Source organism: Microcaecilia unicolor, chromosome 2 (assembly GCF_901765095.1).
Source record: "Microcaecilia unicolor chromosome 2, aMicUni1.1, whole genome shotgun sequence".
NCBI classification, from domain to species: domain Eukaryota; kingdom Metazoa; phylum Chordata; class Amphibia; order Gymnophiona; family Siphonopidae; genus Microcaecilia; species Microcaecilia unicolor.
The window spans coordinates 574153726-574175426 of NC_044032.1; the positions used below are offsets into that span (position 1 = coordinate 574153726).

Below are 21701 nucleotides of genomic sequence, written 5' to 3' on the forward strand. Positions count from 1 at the left end.
GGATGGCTCAGATGCTGCATACTACCATGGGCTGAATGTCAGGCAGAATGTAGTTATGACACCTTTATCAGCTGTTGATAATTATCTAAAGAGTATCATTGTGAATTAATTTTTTATGTTAGTTCAATAAAAGGAATAGCAAGCCATAGAATTACTATACAGTACAGTCTCAATTATCTGACCTTCGCTAATCTGTCCATCCAGTATATCCAACAGACCTCCTGATAATATCATCGTATTGCCGTTAAGAAGTGCGCAGGTTCTCATCCTGTTATCCAGTTTCACATGCTGCAAGGAAGCCATGTTTGATCTGTTGCTGGTTAATGCTATTAAACAATGGTTTAAATACAGATACCCTATGCTGTTTTGTAGGTATAAAGTATGTTTTTCCATGCATTTTTTAAGGGGTTACCATTGTTTTCCATATGATCCGACATTTCACTTATCTGACAATGGCTCGGTCCTATTTACGTCGGATAATTGAGACAGTACTGTTTCATAGTTTTATAGATGCACTAGGATTATTGTCATTATTGATAGCATCAGCTAATTTATTCTTTTTTATCCCATGTTTTGATGACAGTTTCAATATAAACCCTGAAATAACTCTGGGTGAAATCCGTCGGCTCTGGCAAACACTGATCACAAATCAAGACAGAACTCTTGATTTCCTGGAGTTTGTGAGGCACTTTGGTTTCTCCCCCAAATCGGCCTGTTTTCCCAATGCCAAAATTAATCCCCCTAAGAAAGGGGACTCTGACTTCAAAATTTGTTCTAAAAAACTCAACTGTGATTCTAATATATTGGTGGATCGTGTTCGGGCAAAGGTTAGTACTATACTGAAAAATGATCAAGATGTTAAAATCCAAGACTCAAAGCAGTTTGGTAATTTCCAAAATGGTTTCTGAATCTATCTTTTTCAATAAATTGCTGACCCAGTTCAGGAAATTTTATTCCAAGAGTACAGCAAATAAAACAATTCAAGAGAATTACCACTGTAAAAAAAATGGACATTAGCAATTTGATGGTGTAGTTTGTGGATCGAACCATTACATAGTAATATGCCAGCTCATTTTCGAAAGGGATCTCCGGCGATCTTCCGATACAAATCGGGAGATCGCCAGCGATCTCCTGTTCCCGGCCAAATCGGTATTATTGAAAGCCGATTTTGGCCAGCCCGAACTGCTGTTTTGTCGCGGCGCCGGTCAACCTTCAAGGGGGCGTGTTGGTAGGGTTGCAAAGGCGGGACGGGGGGGGGCGGGGTGGGGGCATGGTTACGGGATGGCCGGCTTCACCCTATAATGAAAAAAAAATGGCCGACACGAACGAGCACTTTGCCGGCCGGACTTGGTCCATTTATTTTTAGGACCAAGTCTGAAAAAAGTGCCCCAACTGACCAGATGACCACCGAAGGGAAGCGGGGATCACCTCCCCTTACTCCCCCAGTGGTCACCAACCCCCTCCCACCCCAAAAATAAAAACCTAAAACTTTTTTTGCCAGCCTGTATGCCAGCCTGACATGTCATACCCAGCTCCTTGACAGCAGTATGCAGGTCCCTGGAGCAGTTTTTAGTGGGTGCAGTGCACTTCAGGCAGGTGGACCAGGCCCATTCCCCAACTACCTGTTACACTTGTGGTGGTTAATGTTGAGCCCTCCAAAAACCCCCCAAACCCACTGTACCCACATGTAGGTGCCCCCCTTCACCCCTTAGGGCTATGGTAATGGTGTAGAGTTGTGCAGAGTGGGTTTTGAGGTGATTTGGGGGGGGGGGGGCTCAGCACCCAAGGTAAGGTTGCTATTCACCTGGATGCTATTTTTGGGTTTTTAAAAAATTTTTTTAAATGCCCCCTAGGGTGCCTGGTTCGTGCCCTGGCATGTCAGAGCGGCCAGTGCACTACAAATGCTGGCTCCACCCACGACCAAATGCCTTGCATTTCACCAGGTTTGAGATGGCTCGGCCCGGTTTCCATTATGGCTGGAAAACGAAGCCGGCCATCTCATGTAAGCCCGGCGATCCTGCTGTAAATCCGGCAAGCGATTTGGCCGGCGCCAAGCATATTTCGAAAATACGCTTGGCTCCGCCCCCTCGCGGAGCCGGCCCCAAAGATGGCCAGCCATCGATTTGGCCAACGCCGTTCGATTATGCCCCTCATAGTAAATAATGTCAGATAAATATCACTTGGCTCATCCATTCTGCTCAGCTAAGATTCTTCCTTACACAGATCAACAGCATATCCCCCTCCCCATGTCTTTCCACCCAACTCCTTAAATCCCGTTCCCATTATATCTAAACCAACCCCTGAATTCTGTAAAAGTTGCTAAAAGTTCCATGTACAAATTTGGGTGCATGTCCAATTTGCATATGCAATTTAATTGAATAATGAGCCAATTAGCGCCAATAATTGAGATAACAAGCAATTATTGTTGCTAATTTTATTTAATTAAAATTTACATTGGGTCCAAAATGAAGGCGCAGCCATGAGAAGGTCATGGGTGGATCAGGGTCATTCCATTAATTTGCATGTGTTGTTATAGAATAAAGGGGGGATTTACACCAAGGTTTCGTTGGTGTAAATGGTTGCACCTAAATGTAGTTGTGGTTCCCAGTGCTAAGCGCTGTTCTATTAACACTGCTTAACTTTAAGCGCTATTTATAGAATAGCACTAAATTCTTTTTTAGGTGCCATGTATAGAATTTAGTCCCAAATATCCAAATCTTCCAAACTGATGGAGCCATAGCCTAATAGTTAGAGCAGTTGCCTATGAACCAAAATGTTCCAAAGTGTTGACCTCTACTATCCCCATTAGCAGGGGTGGTAGAGGTCATGGCCTTGTTAACTTCTTTTTGATTATTACAAGACTAATAGTTAACCCAGTGCCCTGGTCCCCTTCCGTGCCTTCTTACCAAATCCACACAGCCACGATTATCAGAGAGATTATTGGACAAAATAGTTGCTTACTCCTGCTCAAGTTGGTGGGTGCCTGAGGTGCACCTTCTTTCAGGGGAGTTCATATGACAGCTGTCACCCCACAGTCCTTGAAACAGCAATTTCTTATCCTATCCCCTTTTTCACTCAGTGCATGCATACTCTTCTTCAAGGGAGCAGGGTTTCTCCAGGCAAAAGGGATTTCCCTGCAAGCCCTAGAAATAGATTGCCCTTTCACCACAAACACTCAGACTGATATGGGATACTCCAACTAACTTTACTGATGGCTTGTGCAAAACAAATACTGCTTTGAGGTGGTCTCTTCCTGAGGCGGTACAGCATTAGATAAACACTGTACAATCACTCATCTTACTTTTCCTTCATATGTGTTTATAATCTGTTTCTCTGATTTGTCAGTTCTTGTGATCTAGGGGTTTCCCAGATACTGGGTCAACCTATTCTCTTATGACTAAACTTTAGTCTGTCCTCTTTGGGATCTTCTTCCACACAGACTCTTTCCAACTGGGAATCTTTCCCAATAATACTTTCTCCTGTAGTTAAGCTCATAGTGGTGCTTTTCTCAGTCCTCTCTCTCTCTCTCCCTCTCTCTTGCTCTATCTTGTAGCCCCCAACTCTCCAATTCATCCCTTTCTTCTGTAATCAAGCAGAGGGATGGCAAAATCTGATGTTTACATGTAGTTCACACACAGAGAATAAATCAAGGTTCAAAGGACACCACACTGGACACAATAGCTAGGCTCAAAGGCTGAGCCTTCAATACAAAGACACTAACCACCGATGTTCACTTGCCCACATGACACCTTGCTATAAAAATGTACACACACTCTAGGGGTCTCTAGTTTATATGTGGGCAGGCAGAACCATTGTTCTCATCCCAGAAAACAATGCCACACACCTCTTTCCTGTACCGCTGTGGTATGGTCCTGATACCAGGAGCAAACTGGACTAGTGAGGGTCCTGAAAGGATCTTTAAATTCATTTATGTTCAGGTTTTAACCAAGGCTACTCCAGGCATCTTGGAAGTCAATGCACCCATAATGCTGCTTGTAATTATGGTTGTTGCATGTTGTACACAAGCCTTCTTGAGTGCTGATGCAACCATAGAGCTGCTCTTTAAGGTTGTAAGTGGCAAATATCCTTCCTTACAGGTTACCCCAATGGTTTCTCAGAAGTCCGATGCAGCTCTACCACTGTTATTTAAGGTTGTAACCACTACTCCATGGACTTGAATTGATGTGGAATAAACGGTTTCTCTTAAAAACGGATTGCCAGTTTCTAAAAGTCATTGCTCTGACTGGATGCACCCTTTTCTTTTTGCTAGCTTTTTTTAGTCCGTAGTGAAGGCCTCACCTTTCTCTATTTTTTGCAATCATCAAATAGAAAAATCTTTCATGAAAAATATTTGGAAGACATATTAAATAAAAATGTGATGATTATGGCCCTTATTTTAGACGCTCTGTTCATGTTTTTGATGTCTGAAAACCAGCATTTACATATCCATATTGCATGGATATCCAAATCATGATTTTATAAAGCCAGGATATGGAGGTCTAAAACTACAGTACCTCCTTTTGGCAAGGGGGCGTATTCTGGGTATGTTTGGGGCAGGACTAAGGAGGAGCCAAATATGGACATCCAATGCCAATTTCAGATAGGGAAGAGACATCTGTATCCAAAAAGATGGATTTTGGTATTTAGACCTGACACCACTGGATCACCAATGACTTCAGGTAGGCTGGGGGAGTGGGCCTATTCTGAGTGGCAGGGGGTTTAGGAGTGGGGTCATCTCATGGAGGGGAGGGGGTATGGCCTGGTCAGGGGGTGTGACCCTCATTGGGGAGGGAGTATGGGAGGCGGGTCAGAAGAAGGGAGCAGCTTCAGGAGGGCTGAGGAGCACTTTAACCTTTAAGCGAGTCCTGGCTGATATTCAACTGGGCCTCGCTTAACTGTTTTATGTGTGCCCTGGCTTAATATCAGTTGGGACCTGCATAAGCTCCGGTGGCCAGCATAGAGACAATTAGCCTTGGATATTCAGTGTCAGTGCCTGGACATGGCCAGCACTGAATGTTCGGGGCTGTAGGGTCTAGTTAGTGAGGTGTTTAATGTGTGTTTTAACATACATTAGCTTTAAGAATGTGTCATTCTAGACTTCCATGAATGAAAGGCTACTTCCAAATTTGGATACATGAGATTTTTCTTCACAATAAAATATTATTGCAGTTACCCGCTTGTGTATATCTGATAGTTGTGCAAGGTTGTCTCAATGACTGTATATGTATGCAGCAATAATCAGACTTCCAGTGTTTTGTTTGTCCTAGGTAGAGCTCTTCTGGGATGATCTGAAAAGAGAATTTGAAGACCTTGATCCCTATCACACTGGTTTTGTCAGTAAGGAGGAATTTAAAGATATTTTGACAGAACTCTGTGTGCACCTGAATGAATATGAATGTGAAATGTTGATGAAAAAATTTGCAGTAAATGAAGATGGACGGTGAGTTGGAACACTAATTTAACTAAGTGCAACATACAACTATCAATCAAACAATCAATAAACTATATATAGCAGAATAAATCTCTTAAAGGTTTAGCCCTTGTTCAGCAGTCAATTTTTGTTTTCCTGTATTTCATCCACTAACAAATATGCATTGTAATCTTTTTCTTATCAATAGAAATCAAACAAAATAAAACATGGAAAAGAAAATAAGATGATACCTTTTTTATTGGACATAACTTAATACATTTCTTGATTAGCTTTCGAAGGTTGCCCTTCTTCGTCAGATCGGAAATAAGCAAATGTGCTAGCTGACAGTGTATATAAGTGAAAACATTCAAGCATTACTATGACAGTCTGACAGGGTGGGAGGATGGGGGTGGGTAGGAGGTATGCATGGGGACATCAAAGCATATCATTGATATTCTAACAGGATGGGTGTGGATAGGTGAGGGGTGGGGTGATCAACAGAGAAATACAGCTTTATGGTTTATAATGGGCTAGGAATCCCAGATCCAAAGGGATGTAATCATGAGGAACATGGAGGAATTACATCCACGCCTTGTGAACCAACTTAAAGACGAACTACATAACATCCAAGGAGAAAAACAATACATTGCTATCTGCAAAAAATAAATAAAGCTATATTCTCTCCTGCAAAATCAAGAGAGAAACTGCTTATCCTTGAATAGCTACAGCTCTGCAGAACCAACATCCCCAGACACCTTGGAGACACTTGGATACACATCTGAGGCATGTGAAAATCAGAGCCCAAATAAACCAGGGAATACTGATCACACCTTTACAGATGCAAACCAAATGGGGATAATAAACCTCTCAAACCATCAATTATCACAGCATGAGGTCTCTGTACTCTCCAAAGGGCTCTCATTTTGCCCATCCAGTAAACTAGAGGAAATCCAACTATATTCAGACCTAGAAGAATTCTTTAGAAAAATGCGCCTTAAAACACATTTCTATAATAAAGGGACACCAAACAGACTGGAATACAGCCTTAAACAAAAGAACACTTATTTCACCCCACAGGAGGGACAAAACTACAAGCTGGATAATTACATAGAAAGTTTCAGACATAGGGTGAAATCCCAACTTTCCAACAAACAAAAGAGAATCCTGTATAATCTTACCCCACCAGAAAGAGCGGCCATAAGAACCCTACAAACTAACGAAAGCATTATCATCAAACCCGAAGACAAAGGAGGCGCAGTGGTAATTATGGACATACAAAAATACATTGAAGAGAGGCACAGACAGCTCTCAGACAATAAATACTACAGGAAACTAACTGAGGACCCCACACAGGATTACACAAAACAGCTGAAAGAACTTATCAAAACATTTCCTACACAAGCGCAACCTCACCTGAAGAAACTCATACCAAACCAGCCTTCTGTGGGCACATTCTACATGCTACCCAAGATCCACAAACCGGGAAACCCTGGCAGACCAATCATATCAGGTATTGGCACACTCACGGAAGAAATATCTGGATTCATAGAGGGAATTCTGAAACCTCTCGTACACAAAACTAACAGCTTCATACAAGACACCACAGACTTTCTGAATAAATTGAAAAATATCAAGCAACTACCATCTAACACCCTTCTGGTCATGATGGATGTAGAATCACTATACAGCAACATTCCACATACGGATGGCATAGCTGCATGTGGAAGACTCCTAAAAAAAATCCACACTGGACCATCAATACTCACCAGAAACTATTACAAAATTAATCAAATTCATTTTAACTCACAACTACTTCCGCTTTAACAATGATATCTATCTACAAATAATGGGCACTGCGATGGGCACCAGGACAACACCTCAATATGCCAACCTTTTTATGGCTGAGCTGGAAGAGACATTTCTGAATACACACCAGACCAAACCTCTAAAATACTACCGGTACATCGATGACATTTTTATGATTTGGACGGAGGGTGAAGAAACTCTGAAACAATTTTATTCTTCCTTCAATACATACCATCCTACAATCAGATTCAAAATTGACTACTCCCCAGAAAAAGTCAATTTTTTGGACACCACGGTCGCAATCAGTGATGGCTGTATACAAACATCTATATACAAGAAACCCACAGACAGATGCAGCTACCTCCACAACTCCAGCTTCCATCCTTCACATACAAAAAGATCTATCATTTACAGCCAAGCCACAAGATACCACCGTATCTGCTCTGACCCAGGGGACAGAGACAGACACCTTAAAAGCCTGACTGCATCCTTCAAACAGAAAGGTTACAACCCCAAAATAATCTCCAAGAATATTGCCTCCTCCCTCAAAACACCCAGGGAGAATCTGCTACAGTACAAGGAGAAAAAAGCCACAGACAGAATCCCTCTTGTAGTGACATACAACCCAGAGCTGGAAAAACTGAGGAAAATCATAAGAGATCTACAACCTATACTCCAGGAGGATGAATTACTGAAAGAGATATTCCCATCCCCACCAGTACTGGCCTTCCGACAGCCACCCAACTTAAAACACAAGCTAATCAGAAGTAAACTTCCATCACAGACTGAAAAGGAACAGAAGGGCACACTTCCCTGTAATTTATCCAGTTGCAAACTATGCCAAAACATTTCACAGGACCCCACAGTCATCCACAAAGGAAAGATATTCAACATAAAGGAATCTTTCACTTGCTCATCTTCCATTGTGGTATATATCATTCAGTGTAAAAAATGTAACGAAGGATGCTATATTGGAGAAACAGGCCAGATGCTTAAGACAAGATTCAATTTACATAGACATCACATGAACAATACTGGTGCCAGTAGGGCTCCCATCCCTGTTGGTCAGCATTTTACAGGACCAGGACACTGTACCAGTGACTTCACAGTGAGAATCCTGAAAGGTAACTTTAAAACCATACAAGAACGTAAGTCCTTTGAAGTCAGAATGACTGAATATTTTAACACCCAACAGAAAGGACTTAACAAGGATCTGGGGTTCCTAGCCCATTATAAACCATAAAGCTGTATTTCTCTGTCGATCACCCCACCCCACCCCTCACCTATCCACACCCATCCTGTTAGAATATCAATGATATGCTTTGATGTCCCCATGCGTACCCCCTACCCACCCCCATCCTCCCACCCTGTCAGACTGTCAAAGTAATGCTTGAATGTTTTCACTTATATACACTGTCAGCTAGCACATTTGCTTATATCCGATCTGAGGAAGAAGGGCAACCTTCGAAAGCTAATCAAGAAATGTATTAAGTTATGTCCAATAAAAAAGGTATCATCTTATTTTCATTTCCATGTTTTATTTTGTTTGATTTCTATTGATAACCTTAAGAGTGGACTAACACGGCTACCACACTCCTCTAATCTTTTTCTAAAATTTGTGACTTCCTAGGCAAACTGTGCATAAGCTGCCTCTCCCTGCCCTTATTCACATCTACTCTAAAAACTCACAGGCCGCTTTTAAATCTTAACCCCTATTCCTCCTGATCACAGCCTTATGGGTTTTAACTATTTTCTTTATAAATCAGATTCCCACAGATTTTTTTTAAGTTATTTGTTATCTTGACTGGACTGCCAGCTTTAAGTAGAAGGAGCCGCCTCTCATATCTATATAAATAATTCTCACCTCCAACGTTCAGTGAAGCACTGAATCTACTGTTCCTAGGCTAGGCTGTCAGCACCACTCACCCTCCTAGGCTGTCAGCACCACTCGCCCTCAGCCATAGACCTGCCCTCAGCCATGCCCCTTCCGGACATAATTCACAACCTCAACATTCTAATGAAGCCAAATCGCAAATCTCCAACTTCCGTCATGGTGTAGATCGCTGCTCCACCATGAGTGTGTGCCCTGCCCTCGCGTCACAACGTCATGACGTCGAGGGCAGAGCACTGACACTCAGCGAGTGGAATCGCTCACTCGGGAGATTACTATTCTGACGCCCATGCTCCTGCTGCAGGTATGTGCTGCCTCTATAAGAAACGCACTTCCAGGAAACAACCACTATCCCGACGTCTCTGGCACATCGAACAAGTTGCCTACAACTTCAAACCCCCCCCCCCCCCCAACCAAAAATCAAAAGGCAGCCTTCAGCACAAACGATAGCGAAAACACACAGTACCATCACGCACCTAAACACATCAACGGTGGAAGGTACAATGACAGGAGGCACAGGAACGGAACGCAAAAAGCACACCCCTCCGACCCACAAACCCCCCCCCCCCCCCACAGCAAACGGAACAACACAAGAACAATCACTGCCTTCAAGTCAGCTGTCCGGTGCAGGGAAATGGAAGGGCAGAGTAACATGGATGGAAATGGCGGAAGGCTGACCAAAAAAACCCCCCCAAAAAAGCTTGAAGCCTTACAAAAAAGCACTGTTGCTGCTTGCCACACTCTCTCACTCTTTCAAACATACTCACTTACACTCATAAACATATGTGGGTGCCTGCCACACTCTCTCACTGTTTCAAAAATACACTCTTACACTCACTCTCACACATACTGTGTCACTGCCCTACATACACACAAAAAAAAACCTTATCACAGACACACACTCAAAACACAACAATTACTATTGAACCCTTACAAAAATGCACTGCTGCAGCCTGCAACGTGCATCACAGAGACCCATTGCCCCCCCACACACACACTCTCATGTACGCTCATAGTTCCCCACCCCCCACCCCCTCCTGTGACTCTCACACCCATACAAAATTACTGTCTCACACACACACACACACACATACTAATGCTTGCTAGCGCCCGTTTTATTTGTTTCTGAAACGGGCCTTTTTTACTAGTATATATATACACTGCTGCATAGACCTAGTAATGCTGGAGCAATGATAAATAGCAGTAGTAAACTGTAAAAGTTTGCATCCCTGCAATCAATAGACATTTAAGAGGCCCAATGTGCAATGAAGGAATGTGCGGGAAGCTTATCTTATAAATTTAGCCAGATACGGAAGCAAAGAGTGAGATCACAATTGGAGAGGAAACCAACCATGCAATTTCCAGAAACTTTGGGGCCCTTTTACTAAGGCATGCCCAAAATTGGCCTGTGCTGGTGTAGGTGAATGTTTTGGATGCCGGCTGGTCCTTTTCCTGAGCGCACCTGGGAAAAAAGGGATTTTTTAAAAATTGTGCCAGAAAATGGACGTGCGGCAAAATGAAAACCAGTGCTCATCCATTTTCGGCCTGAGACCTTCATGCCACCCAGTGACTTAGTGGTAAGGTCTCATGCGCTAACCGGGCGGTAAGTGTCCAGGCGCCAAATGCCGATTACCGCCGGGTGCATGCCAAAAATGGAATTACCGCCCAGGGCATACAGTAGTTGGGTGGTAGTGCCAATTTGATGCACATTGGACACGTGTAGGCACCTACATGCCTTAGTAAGAGGGCCCCTTTGTTGCCTATTTCAGGAGGACTCGACATGATCATGTTTTGGCAAGTGTGCCTGCGTCAGAAGTGAAATTTCTTTACCAAAAACAACAAAGAATAAATAAACAACACATCAGTAGTATATAAATAAGAAACATAAAAAGTATATATATCTATATCTATCTATAAAACAATAACAGGTGCACTAATTAACACAATTAAAAATAGAAAATAATATATACTGATAATGGTTTAAAATTAAAATCATAAAAGACCTCACGCTTCCCTATACAAAAACAGTATATTGAAGGTTAAAAGCAAAAAATAAAAACAATGGCAGATGGCTATAAATGAATGAGCACAGATAAAACAATAATGAATGCAGATACTGATAAATACATAAATACTTGCACATAAACTGTGACAATAATGGCCTCTCAATATACATTCATTTAATGATATATGATAATATGGTAATTACAACAAAGGTTATCTATCAGCAATATTGAATGGACAGGCCAAATGCAAAAAAAAATGTATATCTCAAAACAATATGTACAATCATATCATGAAATATAAAACAGCAAGCTAGTTAGCGAGTAAAACTAAAAAAAACAATGCAGTCCACCACGCCTGACACAGGCACACTAGCCCAAACACAGCCATTTCGAGTTCTCCTGAAACAGGCAATGAAGTTTGTGGAAAATACATGCTTGGTTTCCTCTCCATTTGCGACTTCACTCTTCACTTCTGTCGCTGTTGCTTATCCGTGAGGATTGGACCGTCTCCTTTTTTGTTTGAAATTTAGCCAGATAACATTATCCAGATATTCTGTATAAAAAATGCACCCAGATAAGTTCCACTGAATATACCTCGATGAAGTTATTCAAATAACTTTAGTCCTGCTATTTGTGTGGCCTGACTTGCATGTTTCTAGACGTTGCTGTACTCAGTGTGTTTATCTTTTTGGACTATTTTCGCCATTCTCTCCAATGAAAACACTGGTTTCAGTTATATGTTTTCTTTTCCCAGTGGTATTGCAAGTGTGCTCTTTTACAATCAGCATAGAGTTTTCAGAATAAGTTGTACTTGATTGTGAATGTATGATGGAGAATCATAGGTAGACAGGAAAGGTAAGAATTATTTAGGGAACGTAGAGGGGCATAATTGAACGAAAACGTCTATCTCCATGGGCGTTTATCTCCGAGAACGGGTCTGTGAAGGGGCGGACCGAACCGTATTTTCGTAAAAAATAGACGTCCATGTTTTATTCGACAATTTATGAGCTGGGCGTTTTTGTTTTTCAGTGATAATGGAAAATGAAAGCGCCCAGCTCAAAAACGAATAAATCCAAGGCATTTGTTCGTGGGAGGGGCCAGGATTCATAGTGCACTGGTCCCCCTCACATGCCAGGACACCAACCGGGCACCCTAGGGGGCACTTTTACAAAAACAAAAAAAAAGGTAAAAGAGCTCCCAGGTGCATAGCACCCTTCCCTTGTGTGTTGAGCCCCCCAAATCCCCCTCAAAACCCACTGCCCACAAGTCTACACCATTACTATAGCCCTAAGGGGTGAAGGGGGGGCACCTACATGTGGGTACAGTGGGTTTGGGGGGGTTGGACGACTAAGCATTAAGCAGCACAATTGTAACAGGTAGGGGGGGATGGGCCTGGGTCCACCTACCTGAAGTCCACTGCACCCCCTAACAACTGCTCCAGGGACCTGCATACTGCTGCCAGGGAGGTGGGTATGACATTTGAGGGTGAAAATAAAAAGTTGTGAAACATCATTTTTTGTGGTGGGAGGGGGTTAGTGACCACTGGGGGAGTCAGGGGAGGTCATCCCCGATTCCCTCTGGGGGTAATCTGGTCATTTAGGGCACTTTTGGGGGCCTTATTCGTGGAAAAAACAGGGTCCAGGAAAAGTGCCCTAAATTCTAGCTACAAACGCATACTTTTTTTCCATTATCGGCGAAAGGCGCCCATCTCTCCTCGGCCGATAACCACGCCCCAGTTCCACCTTCACCACGCCTCCGACATGCCCCCGTCAACTTTGTACGCTTCCGCGATGGAGTGCAGTTGAAAACGTCCAAAATCGGCTTTCCATTATATCGATTTATTCGTTTTTGTGAGATAAACGTTAAACGTCTATCTCCCGATTTGGGTCGAAATCTAGGCATTTTTCTCTTTCAATTATAAGGTGGATAGGGGGCTTTTTACTAAGGCGCACTTACGTTTTTAGCGCACGCTAAATGTTAGAGACACCCATAGGAATGCATTGGCGTCTCTAACGTTTAGCATGCTCCCAATTTTAGCGTGCGCTAAAAACGTGAGTATACCTTAGTAAAATGCCAGTGTGACACAATGGCATGTTTCCCTTTCTTCCATGCCCCATCTCAGGCATGTCTGTGTAGAGGACTCTGTCGGAAGAGACATATTAAAATATTTGTCAAGTGTACCAGATACTGGGGGTGGGAGGGGGGGAGGAAGTATATGGAGTCTGTTTTGTGATTGGTTATCTTTGGGAATTCTGAATGCTCGTGAGTGGGGTCTGTATAAAGAGAGCTCATGTATGTGCCTATGGGGATGTCTGGAGGCCATGTGCCAGTATATGTGAAATGAGTTTTGTGGGGTGTCTGTCATATGAGAGTGTAATCTGTGCATGGAGTTTGTGGTTTTAGGGTAGGTAAGTACGTGGTATGGTGTGTTTATGCTTTTTGGAGTGTTCTCACTCATCTTCCTGCTTTTCTCTCCCCTCCTTCCTTGCACTCTTCCCTTCCCCTTAACATATTACTATCTTTCCTTACAGCCATGTTCAATCCTCTTGTGCCACAAAATTTGGCTCCTTGCTGTAGAGGCAGCTCTATTCTTTCTGCAGCTCCCATCATGATGGACTAAATCTTATTAGGCTGTGGGGTTTGGACTCCTTGTGACACGGGTAGCTCCATTCTTCCTGTGGCTCCAACTGTGGCAAGCCACATCTTGTGGTATGGAGTTTGAGTTCCCCAGGGTGCTGCACTATACAGAGGTTTATTTTTGTATATGAAAAATCTGTTCGTATGAATGGACAGATAGAGAGACCCACCCTCACTAACAAGGGCATGATCAGAAGCAAACGCCGGCGCTAGAGGCTGTTAGTACCATACTAGCGCTGGTGTTTGCTACCGCCCCATGATCAGAGTCCCCGAGCGCGTGAAACAATTTGCTTGAGGGCTCTGAATGCAATTAGCATGCAAATGCATGAAAAACAGGGCTAAACGTATTCATTGCCAATAATCAGCGACCAGCGCTCCAGAGATTGGGTCGCTGGCCGAAGCAAACCCTACGCCAACTCCGAGCTGGCGTTAAGGTTTGCAGACCATTGGGGAGGAATGGTGAGCCCTATCCAGCATGCATTTGCATGCTAGCAGGCCCCCATTCCCCCCAACAAAGCAAACCCAAAGACTTCCCCAGCGACAGGGGGCTGGAGGTCCGGCGGACCTCTGGTCTCCCCTCCCAGGTTCAGGGAGGGCTGGAGATCTGGTGGGTCTCCAGCCCCCCCCCCCAACTCCCCTCAACATTTCCCAAATAGTCCCTGGTGGCCCAGTGGGTGACCCCCCCCCCGAGCAACAGGAGGGCTGAAGGTCCGCTGGACCTCTGGTCCCCCTGACGACCTCCCCAGTTTCAGGGAGAGTTGGAGATCCGGTGGGTCTCCAGCCCCCCCAACCCCCCCAGCAAAGGATCCCTGGTGGTTCAGTGATCAATCCACCTCCCTCCCTCCCCCCTACCCCTCCCCCCCTACCTTGTGGGTTGGAGGAGGGAGGTAGCCTGCCTCCCTCCTCTTCCTTCGACGCCGCAGAATGGCGGCGCCCAGCCCTGCCCAGTGTATCCTGGGATGCGCTGGGCAGGGCTTCACACCATATAAAGGAGAAACCTCCAGCCCCCCTGTCGCTCGGGGGGGGGGGGGGTTGGTCGCCCACTGGGCCACCAGGGACTGTTTGGGAAATGTTGAGGGGAGTTAGGGGGGGGGGCTGGAGACCCACCGGATCTCCAGCCCTCCCTGAACCTGGGGGGGATTGTTGCTCGGGGCAGGGGTAGGTGGTCCCATGGACCTGCAGCCCATGTGTTTGACAGGTTTGAGCTTTTGACAGCTCAGACCTGTCAAACAAGTGCGGGAGGATTGTGCTGAGCGAGTGCTCAGGCACAATTCTCCTGCACTTCTACCCCATGATCAGAGATAATTGTGTGCTTAAATTTGCATACAATTATCTCTGATCATAGGTCTAATAACGCCCCGTGCTGTTCCAGTGCTATTTTTGGAGCGCTGTTTGGAATAGCGTGGGGCTTTTGATCATCTGTCTGTAATAGGCAATATAGGTCAATGAAATGCAGCTAACAAAAGAAAAAAAAATTTGACAAGTCAAATTTAAAATCTGAAACATCCAATAGAAAAAAATAGTTACTGTTCTTTTTGTCAATAATGTTTTTCTTGCAAAATTTTAATGTTCATCTTAATTGTATCTATTTTATGCAAATTAAGTAATATTCGTCCACTGTGTCGACTGGTAAGTGAGTCCCAGGTATAACATCACAAAAGTAGACAGGTTAATTTCCTGACTAACAGCTTTCACATGCAAGGTATGTTATTACTGTACACAAAATAATTTTTATGTATATTTTTTCACCTTCTGATTCTAGTGTTTCATATGTTGAATTTCTGCAACCATTTGCATTACGAAGGCAGACTTGGAGAAATGTAAACAACATGGAGGCTGTTATGCAGGCAGCAGCAGGAGAGCCCTACCAGTTCAAAGCAGGAGCTCCGCCGGAAGCACTGGAGACCCTGACAGCAAGAATAAGAAAGCAGGTATTTCTTCTGGGAGCAACATCTCCTAAATACTGCCTTGAAAAGGCTACTCTCACACCAAAGTGTCTTCCTATTTTCAAGTTTGTGGCCACCCCAAACAATGACTCAGAATGTCAGACACATGCAAAATAAAAGCTAGCTTTAATCAAGCTGTAGCTACACATTTGACAGGCTCACTGCCTGCCTAACAAGTGGGATTCTACTTTATCCCTCAGCCATGGAGTTTCATCCTCAGAAGTTTTCTTCAGCTCCTTTGGGCTTCCAGATCAAATTAGAGCCAGCCTCCACTGGGCAATAGCATTAGGAATAGTCATCTGTAACTACTTAGGTTCCTCCCCCCCCCCCTTTTTTTTTTTTTTTAAATCTGTGGGGACCATTTACTTTGGCAATTTTTCACCTGTGGACTTTGTACCAATTTTCAATAGTGCAAAGTCCATGGGTAAAAAAGGACCTACTGATTTTGCATCTATGAGGATAGTATGAAAATTACCTCTCAAAGCGGGCAGCATATAGGGACTACCTCATATCATATATTACTATAATGGTTATTGTATCCTCAAACTAATTATGTGGAAAATTAGTGTGCAGTGAGACAGTCTAGTGATCATTTCCCTTGAATTTGCAGTTACAAGGTGAGTGGAAGACTCTCCGCAGAGCCTTTAAGAAACTGGACACTGACAGCAGCGGCTACCTGTCTCTGCCAGAATTCAGATCTGTTCTCAAGCTCTGCAACCTCATTCTTGATGAAGATGAAGTGTATCACATCATGTCGAAATATGATCAAAATCTGAACGGGCAAATTCATTACAAATCATTTTTGGAAGAAGCTTGCAAAAAAAGACAAAGATCTAGCAACGGCAAATCAGTTTCAAGTGCACCATAATATGGATTTCAACATACACTACCCTCATTAGAGAAAGTCTTGTAATGTACGCCAAGTCCAAATTGATACCTTTTTTAGTTAAAAGCTGTTTGTTCTTATCTTAGACATGGACGACTTGGTACTTGTGGGCTGTAAACCAGTGTGCATAGTGTTTTCAGTTACCTATAGATCTTCATGGTTGAGGCGGGAGGACTTACACTCAGTCATTTTTGAGAATGGGAGTCATATATGGATCTGAGTACAGCCCAAAGTCAGGGGACCTTTTACTAAGCTGCGTAAGAGCCTATGCGCGCCCAACGCACGTCAATTCTGAGTTACCACCCAGCTACCATGTGGCCCATGCGGTAATTTCATTTTTTACGCGCGTCCACTACGTGCACCAGAAAATACTTTTATTTTCTGGCGCGTGGGTGGTAATTGGCATTTGAACACATGTTGACCATTACTGCCTGGTTAATGTGTGAGATCTTAGCACTACATCAATGGCTGGCGTAAGGTCTCAGACCCAAAATGGACGCGCAACAATTTTCATTTTGCCGCACGTCCATTTTCTGCCAAAAGAAGGCAGTTTTTACAGCTGCACTGAAAAACGATTCTGCGCACAGCCAAAACATGCGCCTACACTACCGCAGGTCATTTTTCAGCACCCCTTAGTAAAAGAACCCTAAGTGTGACATTCCACAAGAGTACAGGATAGAATTGCGCCTATCAGGTACTTGGCAAAATTTCCAAAGTGCTCTGGGCAAACAGCACTATTGGTCCTTTGCCAACTAAACACTTGTATTTTAAGGAATTTTTAATGGAAACAAAGATCAACAGAAAAATAAGGTGATCACTTTCTATTGGACCAAGAATATGGGTCTTTTTACCAAAGGGTGTTAAGCCCTGATGCACGCTTCATGCATGGGAAAAGGCTTACTGCAAAATGCTCTAAAATGTTTTGTTGCAATCTGCCTCTTAGCATGCGCTAAGCACACATTATTTATATATTTTAAAATATGCTTCAGAGGGGGTGTGGCATGGGCAGGGAATGCAACAAAAAGCGAGTAGCGTGAACAACACAACTCTTCCAAGAAGACAAAAAAATAATTGAAAAATGCCTTAACGAAGCCAGTGTTAGAAATGGGCTTAGCGTTCAGGAATGTGCCACATTAAGGGGCCCTTTTATGAAAGTGCGGCAAGCCTACCGCAGGCTTACTACGTAGCATTTCAGCTCTACTGCTGGGCTCCCGGGGGAGCCCGTCAGTAGTTCAAACCCTCACCATGTGCCATTCCTGATGCTAGAAAATATTTCTGTATTTTCTTGCATTGGGGGCGTGCCCGGCAGTAATCGGGCAGTGTTGCACGCTACCTGGTTACCACTGGGCTCCTCCAGGAAATGGCCACATGGCAAATGACCACACGGCCATTTTTTTTTAAGTCTTGTACTGGTGACAGTTAATGGGGGCCTTGGTGCACGGCAAACCCATGCGCTGACACCCCTGCAGGGGCCCTGTCACTGCCATTTGGCTAAATAACCCCTAAACGTGCTAAACCCATTTTCTAACATGTTTTAGTAAAGGGCCTCTGTATTTCTTGACCAGCTTTTGGGAGCTATACTCCTTTCATCACATCAAAACTGAGAAATCAAGATGAAGAATATCAGAGGACCACAATCTTTGTCTTTATATCCTCATTCTGTTTTGATCTGATGAAGGGATTTGGCTTTTATTCATGGAAACTATTGCATTTTATCTAGGGGATTTGAGAAAAAAATAAAATTCATGCCACTGCCCTGCCTATTTGGGAATGGTTATGCTCAAATACAGAGGAACTATGAGAGACATGCTTGAATAATTCTACTTTTATGCAACATAATAAACTTAACTAATGTAGAATAGCTATTATAATACTATTTTCCATGTGGCCTCCTGAAATTATATATTGTGCAGGGCCAGATTGGTTTTCATAGTTGTTTTAAACACAGACATTTGATAGCTTGGTGAAGCTCCCCCAGTTCTGTCTCATTAATGCACTCATGTGCTTTCATTTCAATTTTAGCATTGTAATTGAAATCTGTTAAAGACTGAGCCTTATATATAAACAGTTATAAGCAATATATCAATACCTGTGCGAATAGGGTTCACCACTTTCTCCTTTTACAAAGGTTTGCCAAAAAGTGGCCTGTGGCAATATGGGTGCATGTATAGGATGCGAGCTGGACCATTTCTCCACTGCGTCTGGAAAAAAAAAACAGCTCACGTCTATTTACGACCTGAGCCCTTAACACCACCCATTGACTTAGCAGTAAGGGCTCACATGTTACCCATGTGGTAACAAAAAAAACAGCACCATGTGGTAACACCATCCAGTGCGCGCCAACTGCCGATTACCACCGGTAACATCCCCACGGTAGCACCAAACTCAGAACTACCGCCAGGCACATACACTAGCTGGGTAGTAATGCCAATTTGACGCACGCTTTGTAAAAGGGCCCCGAACTGCTGTAAGAATGGAAAACCTCTGTATCCTAAGAAGCTGCAGGTTTTCCATTCTTTCAGCAGTAAGAGCCCTCTTAAACATGGACCTAAGCTTTGCATTTAACACTGGTGTGTTTGTTAGGGGTTGAACTAGCTGAGGCCAATGTTTTTCTTACTGCATTGAATACTTCTTTTTAGGAGTGATCTCTGCTGTTCATCTGTTCTGCTCTTTGTAGTGTTTCTATTCTTCAAGTTCAGCTAAATGGTAAAAAATGAATTAAACAAACTTCTCATTGACATTTCTTTCCTTTTCTTCTTTGTCCTGTATATTGTTTGTTCTTCTGTTGGTTGTTGCTGTTATGCCTCATGAGGGCAATTCTGTAAAATGGGGTGGCTGTAATTAGGTGCCTATTCTTTAAAGGTACAGGTACAAAATCTTAGGGCCCTGTTTACTAACCTGTGCTGTAGGTACACTAGCATTTTTAGCGTGTGCTAATGCTAAAGACACCCATATATTCTTATGGGCGTCTCTAGCATTAGTGTGTGCTAATTTTTAGCATGTGCTAAAAACATTAGTGCACCTTAGTAAACAGGGCCCTTAGATTGTGAACTATCTAAGGACTGAGAAAGTACCTGTATGCAATTTGGTTGTATTACAGAAAAGCAAATGTCAATAAATATAATAAATAATAATAAAAAATAAATATAAAGGAAAATAGGCACCTATTTTTTTTTTAGGGCTTACTAGTGTAACTGAGTATAAGTGCGAGTATGTGTTTAGGCACAAACACTTACACCAGCCATAGAGCTGGTTCAGGAGATACATGCATAACTTATGGTGTTCTAAAAGATATATGTATAAATGCATGTACCGCCCACAATCTACAGAGACTCCGCCCATGTTAACACCTACCTGCAAAGTACAAGTTATCGAAGATATACATATATTTACAAAATAGCATGCCACTGGACTACTGTTATCTATGCACATATGTCTTCACATATGTATGATATTCCAATGAGGGTATGGAAACACAAAATCAATAATATAGCATCAAAACAATATGTTCCTCCCCAAAAATAGAGACAACAGTCTATTAAAACAGGAAGGAAAAGCCTCAAAGAACTCAAAATCATATGATTTGTAGAGCCAGATGTGAGCAACAAGATCTACTCTTTATCATTGACAAAAACCTTCCATTCTTATGTGAACATTTCAATAAATGTTTCAAAATGAAATCAGTGTTCAATTCTACTAGTGCAAACATTCAAAACTCATTGTAGCAATCATTGCACTTATCTTGAGTAACTGGTACTGAGGCAACTTCTTTCAGATCTCCCAGGATCAAGTTGGCTCGGTACCAGTTACTCAAGATTTATTTATTTATTTAGATTTTGCTCAAACCTTTTTCAGTTGTAGCTCAAGGTGAGTTACATTCAGGTACTCTGGGAATTTCTCTGTCCCAGGAGGGCTCACAATCTAAGTTTGTACCTGAGGCAATGGAGGGTTAAGTGACTTGCCCAAGATCACAAGGAGCAGCAGTGGGATTTCAACCGGCCACCTCTGGATTGCAAGACCGGTGCCACTAGGCCACTCCTCCACTGCAATGATTGTTTTGTTGCTATTTCACATATGTATGTATACAACTAGAATACCCATATTTATACACGTACTTGCCACCTAACTTTAGGTGTCTCCTTACAGAATTATCTCCCAGTATTACAGACTGAGATATGTGACCTTTAAAGTAATCCTAACATTTTTTGGGAAAAGTGCTGTCTTCTGAGGTCTGAGTTTTTATTTATTTATGACATTAATATCCCACATTATCCCGAAACAAGCTCGAGTTCAATGTGGCTTACAGTTCTTGTCGTAGAAAGCTCTTGTTGCGATTATCGTTTTCAAAAGTTTATGTAATATACCTAAATCTTTATTTTATATTCAGTGAGTCATTTTAAAATGGTTGTGTCATTTGCAGGTATAATGGTGTAGATTCTATAGGGATGTGAGCCAGCCTTGGTTTGGGCAGTGCAAAGAAATATATGTATATTCCTAGTTTTGCATGGAAATACAAGCATATTTTTAGAAATTTCCCCATCAGCCTTTGTAACTCTTCCAAGGCATGCATATGTGCTAATAAACTGTTCATTTGGGCAAGAGGTTTTAGAAGAGTGATTGAGGAGGCAATTGTCTTTCTGATATTTAAAATGCCCTTAAAATGTAAAAATTACATTTAGGAGCTTGGCTCCTTTACTGGCTGCTCTTATATGTAGAAATTTGTAGAGGGGCCTTTTACAAAGGCGCACTGAAAAATGGCCTGCGGTAGTGTAGACGCATGTTTTGGGTGCGCGCAGAATCATTTTTCAGTGCACCTGTAAAAAATGCCTTTTTAAATTTTTTGCCGAAAATGGACGTGCATCAAAATGAAAAATTTTCGCTGTTGGAAACAGGATGCTGGGTTTGATGGACCTTAGGAGGGGCATAATCGAAAGGGACGTCCACGTTTCAATTTGGACATCCTCGCAAATCGTCTCCATCCAGGGGCTGGGAAACCCATATTTTCGAAACAAGATGGATGTCCATCTTTTGTTTTGCTAATACGATCAGGGACGCCCAAATCCTGAAATTTGGTCGTCCTTAGAGATGGTCATCCCTAGCCTTGGTCGTTTCTGATTTT

The 21701-nt window shown here is 42.8% G+C and overlaps 1 protein-coding gene across 1 annotated transcript in view; it reads left to right on the top strand.

Annotated features, from left to right (window-relative positions):
• LOC115462199 (EF-hand calcium-binding domain-containing protein 6-like) overlaps positions 1 to 16849 on the top strand; it is a 103739-nt gene extending 86890 nt beyond the window's left edge. Inside the window, exons 8-11 of the mRNA XM_030192215.1 lie at positions 584 to 827; positions 5268 to 5440; positions 15513 to 15681; positions 16307 to 16849. Coding sequence (XP_030048075.1) covers positions 584 to 827; positions 5268 to 5440; positions 15513 to 15681; positions 16307 to 16564 — 844 coding nt within the window. The 3' untranslated portion in view covers positions 16565 to 16849. The remainder of the gene's footprint in view (positions 1 to 583; positions 828 to 5267; positions 5441 to 15512; positions 15682 to 16306) is intronic.
• Positions 16850 to 21701: the final 4852 nt, after the last annotated feature.